Source organism: Triticum urartu, chromosome 2 (assembly GCF_003073215.2).
Source record: "Triticum urartu cultivar G1812 chromosome 2, Tu2.1, whole genome shotgun sequence".
In the NCBI taxonomy this organism is placed as follows: domain Eukaryota; kingdom Viridiplantae; phylum Streptophyta; class Magnoliopsida; order Poales; family Poaceae; genus Triticum; species Triticum urartu.
Genome location: NC_053023.1, coordinates 197,534,180 through 197,539,578, shown reverse-complemented (window position 1 = coordinate 197,539,578; position 5,399 = coordinate 197,534,180). Strand labels below are relative to the sequence as shown.

The 5,399-nt window shown below is 41.7% G+C and overlaps 1 protein-coding gene across 1 annotated transcript; it reads right to left on the bottom strand.

Annotated features, from left to right (window-relative positions):
• Positions 1-635: 635 nt before the first annotated feature.
• LOC125536736 (autophagy-related protein 8A) lies at positions 636-3,102 on the bottom strand. The gene is made up of 6 exons (XM_048699981.1): positions 2,922-3,102; positions 2,742-2,785; positions 1,714-1,769; positions 1,573-1,625; positions 1,144-1,262; positions 636-922 (listed from the first exon to the last, which is right to left on the bottom strand). The coding sequence occupies exons 2-6, from the start codon at positions 2,776-2,778 to the stop codon at positions 828-830; spliced, it is 360 nt and encodes a 119-aa protein (XP_048555938.1). The 5' UTR covers positions 2,779-2,785; positions 2,922-3,102; the 3' UTR covers positions 636-827.
• Between the last annotated feature and the right edge of the window lie 2,297 nt (positions 3,103-5,399).

The window sequence follows — 5,399 nt, the reverse complement described above, 5'->3', positions numbered from 1 at the left end:
TCACATCAGAGAAGGTCCTCTTACGTTTACAGGCTAAGATTATCAGTAGGCGGCGACCCACCACTTGCGGCCTCCTCAGTGCGGTGAGGTTGCCAATGTCATCGGGGAGTGACGACAACCAGCAACATAGGCTCACGTCCGACTCCTTCCACGAGCAGCACATCGTGCCGTCTACGCTACGTAGGCAGGTACGTCACAGACGCCACGAAAAGAGGGCGGAGGAGGGGGTTGGTCGGGCGAGCGGCTAGCTTTGCTACATCTACGTAAAAAAAATTACGTACGTAAAAGGTGACCTGGCCTGATTTGGTTGGAGGAGAAATAGGCCCAGGCCCACCCCATGAAAATCAGGGGGTGATTAGTTTAGCGCTAAGGAAAGAACGTAGCTTTACGTAGCTGGTTTCGTAAGTCTAGCATTTTTGGTCGCCGGAAACATGGCGAGTAAGTTTACTCCTCAGGGAGACCGTTTTTATGGATCGGCTAGAGAGGCCCTGAAAGGGCAGTGCAATGTGCTGCAAAACAGCAGTAGATGCAGTTCTGAAACCAAAAGGACAAGGTGTGTGAAACAATATAATAAAAAAAACTCAGTTCTGCTGCCACTAATTTGCGATTGTAATCATCCCAGAGCATGAGGAACATAAACCAGACGAGAATTGATGAATCTTCGACCGTAATATAGAGTTTTACAGGCCGTTCTAACATTCAGATGATAAAATACCACACTTAAAAGCATTAAACCATGAGAGCAATCCACCAGCATACTAGTGATAGTATATACACAGACGTCGCAACCTGAACATCCATTTATTTACAGTGGCAGTGCACATGGATTAGGCAGAGCCGAAAGTGTTCTCGCCACTGTAAGTCATGTACAGGAAGCCGTCCACGTCCTTGTTTTCTTCATAGATGGCTGACATCAACGAAGCTGCCAAAAAAGGAACATCGATACATGAGGATTGTGGGCAGACAACATATGACCAATAACAAAGTACTCCCTCCGTCCAGAAATACTTGTCATCAAAATGAATAAAAGGGGATGTATCTAGATGTATTTTAGTTCTAGATACATCCATTTTTGTCCATTTTGATGACAAGTATTTTCGGACGGAGGGAGTATTTATTAATATGTTTAGTTAAAAACATTACCAGTCGGTGGCAAGGTGCTATTCACAAAGACGAAGATGGCCTTTTCTGGGCTCAGCTTGATCCTCTTCCGCACCACGTAGACAAACTGGCCAACAGTGAGGTCGGCCGGGACAAGATACCTGCAAAGAAACAATTGTACAGAGCAAGACAAATCAATAATACAGATTCCAAACATGAACAGCAGATAAGAAAATTATTTCAAGACTAAATTAACAATAGAACAAATAGCCAACAATTATATCGAAGGGAGCTCATCCAAACATAACAAATTGCTATGGGCATACAAGACAAATGGAAATGAAATATTGGCAAGTTAAAGGAGAGATTGCATCTCTAGATGCAGCTGAGAGCAGAGCTCAACCCCAGAAAACAATGAAAAGAACTGCTCATCTGCCATCAGAATATGAGTGATGAAGAAGAATAGCTTACTTCTTCTTATCAATTTCCGGGACATCAGACTTATCAGCCTTCTCAACGATCACCTGAAATAATTGACCACAGAACTCAATTAGGAGAAATGAATGTTGATAATCTACCACATGTAGAAGGTAAGTCCAGAGATATATATACCGGAATTCTGTCAGCATACTTCTCACGGATCCTAGCAGATTCAGCTTGCCTCCTTTCTATAAAAGGGTAATTTTAATCACACGAGATGAAAATATCTAGTAACTGGAAAAACATTTAAAGCTTGAACATGTTCTCATTAGAGTTTTTAGTGGAGACAGTAACTGCGCATATAACAAAAGCATCAACCAGTGCAAAACAGAAAACACTCAAGATAGTACATAGTTAACAAAAGAAATACTTGAGACCATTTGTAAAATATTTCTTAAAACCTAAGGTCCCTTCAAAAATGGGGGAATACTTTTGGCAATCCATCCAATAAGACAGAAGGTGCCAAAGGATCACATAATTGCTGGTTACTTAAAATAGAATCTTACGAACCTGATTAACAGGAATTATACAAGAGCATCCAGAAAGCAAGGCATTCAGGAATATGAATTGAGATATAGTCTCAGAAGTACTCCCTCCATGAAGAAATATAAGAGCATTTAGATCACTAAAGTAGTGATCTAAACACTCCTGTATTTGTTTACAGAGGGAGTAAATTCTATTGCAAGATGATAAACCAATTTAATATCAAACAAAATCATCTAAGACCAAAGTTATCTTTCCAGCACCATTCAATAAGAATACAACTCAATCTGAAAAACAGAGACTACTGAATTGATTACTAAGTCTTCCGATTGATTTTAATCCTTTTGATGTAATAGATATGAACATTAGTGTAGATGGTGCTTCAATGAAACACCAATCTGAAATACGCAGACAACCATCTGCCCTCCATAATGTAACAACAGCATATGGGACAAGAAAGAACATACGGAATAACACACATTAGCACGTTGCCTGAGCGCAGAAGCAATCAACTATAACCAGATTATCACGTCACGTAAAAAAAGGCTAAACTAGTTTCAGGCGAACAACTGGTGGGCTACCAGTCTCTTATTCTACTATCGATCAGATCAACAACCATGACAGGGCCTAAATTGACAGAAATTAACAGGGAGAGGGGCAAGAGAGAAGGAACAAACCCAGGGGGTGCTCGGTCTTGAAGCAAGTCTTGGCCATCTCCAACCTGCGATCGATGGAAACAATCTACCGATCAAATCGACAGAAGCTAATAAAACAACAGGAAACCGAGCGGACGACGAACCCCAAAATCCTCCGAAATTTGGCCGGATCTTTTGGGGAAAAAAGATAGAGGGGCTCACCGACGGGAGGGCGCAGCCGGGGACGAGATTGATCGAGGCGATCGGGCCGGCGGAATCGAGGGGAGACTGGATTGGAAGTCGCTCGGCGGAAGCAACCGGAGGGAAGTCGCGGGGTAGGGTTTGGTGGTGGGTGGCGTGTCGCGGCTATTTAAGAGGACCTTTCCTGTGGGGAATCTTATGCCGTACCCCTTGGGGTCTAGTTGTATTGCGTGCACAACTCTACAGGCCACACGGTTTCGCCGGTTCGTTTTTTTGTGCAAAGGATTTAAACCGAACTTGTATTGAATTCCGTCACGCATGCTCCTCATTAACTACTTCGTTTAAAACAAACAGCTTTTGTATTTATTCACACTCCGTCACGGTTTAGAAGGCACAGTTAAATTTGCGTGCGTTTTCACAATAGACAAGGTTTAGGGCGCATTGCATTTATTTCTAGTAGCTAATTAGTACTCCGATATACTATTTCTATATGCATGCGTAGTGTGAATGCTATTTTTTAGCCCGTCTCATAACCAATAGATAACCATCTAGATTCCAGAGAATTTCCAAGTGCGCCTTCTAAACCGTGACGGAGATAGTACTCCTGGCCGAACTCAGATCGTTACGGGATGGGGTATGTGAATCAGTCCTGGCCTAGTTATCGATGGCACAATTTCCGATCAATATTGCTTCCCTTTCAAAAAAACTTATGATCTACTTCCTCCTTTCCAGTTTATAGGGCACATCTCAAAAAATATTGTTTTTCTATTTTATAAGTTTTTCTTTGATCTTTGAACCAGTACCCATCATGACAAATTCAGATTTCAAGATGTATTAAATCACTATCACTGCATTCAAAGATCAAGGAAAAACAAAACCAATGCATGTTAAAGTTTTTGGTCATTTAATGGTCATGCATGCATGCATTGCAATTAATGCATTGGTAAACACAACTTTTTGAGTGAAACAAGTGTAGTAATTAAGTGCTCTCTCCGTTTTCATTTACTTTGCATATTAGATTTGACTGATGTCAAACTTTATAAAGTTTGACCAAGTTTATAAAAAAATATGAACATTTACAATAGCAAATCTATACGATGGGAAAATGTATTCAATAATGAATCTAATGGTATTGATTTGTTGTTGTATATGTCTAATATTTTTGTCTATAAGGTGGTGTTTGTTTCCAAGGACTTTTTTGTGTAGGGACTAGAAAAAGTTTCTCTTAGACTTTTTTTACCAAACGGGAGGGACTTTTTAGGGACTAAACTAGGCATTTGGGACTAAATGAAGATGACTCTCAAGAAGAGTCTTTTTGGGACTTTTTGGGACTTCCAACAATGCCCCTCCATGCACCTATTGGCTCGCCACCCCATGATGTTGTTTGATTGTTATTTTTCTATATACTAGGGGTAACATTGTCATTTAATAACATCTAGAAAGGGACTAGGGACTTTTTAGTCTCTGGAAACAAACAGGGAGGGACTTTTTAGGGACTAAAGACTTTTTAGTTGGGACTAGAAAAAGTCCTAAGACTAGATAACCAAACACCACCTAAACTTGCAAATTTTACAAAGTTTGACTTTGACCAAAGCTAATATACAGAGCAAAAAAAAATGGAGTATTTTTACAAACTATGAAATTTATTCCACCACTCACCATCTATCTTGGTTGGAGAGATTTACAAACTGAGCCCTATAAACCGGAAAGGAGGTACTATTTATCAACTATCAATCAAGATAGTTTAGAATACACCACAAGTAAAAAGTACATTGAAATTTGTGAACCACCTACCGACAACCACAAGCAATGGAATGAGCCAAAGACGTGCCACCGTAATTACGTCCTTCCTCACTGGAGGCAAACAAAACTTGTTGTAGTAGACAGTCAAAAGTCATCATGCTAACACCCTAGAGGAGTAGCGCACCAGAACAACAACCACAAATCGATGAACAAAAGCGTAGATCGAAAGTATCTAACCTGTAGAAACACAAACACAAACGAACGAATGAACGAAGACTGGACCACAACCAATGAAGAAAAGTGTAGATCAAAAGTGTCCAACCCTAGGTACACGAACACAAATGAACGAAGACCGGATCCACCGAAGACAAACCCCGACCAAACCCCACAAGATCTGCCGGAGACACACCTCCACACGCTCTTCGACGACGCTGGAAGCACCGTCGGGATGGAGCTAGGTAGGATGAACCTTATACCATCTTCAAGAAGCCGCCGCCGCCTCATCTTCCTGAGGAGACCAAATGACAAATAAAAATGGAGCCCTCCCGCCTGCACGACCGAGATCCACCGTGTGATAGTGGCTCGACTAAGGGGGCCCTCACCACGTCGTCTCTCGGTGCTTGGCCGAGGACCCCTAAGTCGGTTCCATCCGGGGCCACATTGGGTACCCCATGACACATACAAGAAAGATTCCAGAAGCCTTGACGATCAAGACAAGTGCTTATCCGTGGAGGACTCCGCTCCACCGACGTAGCC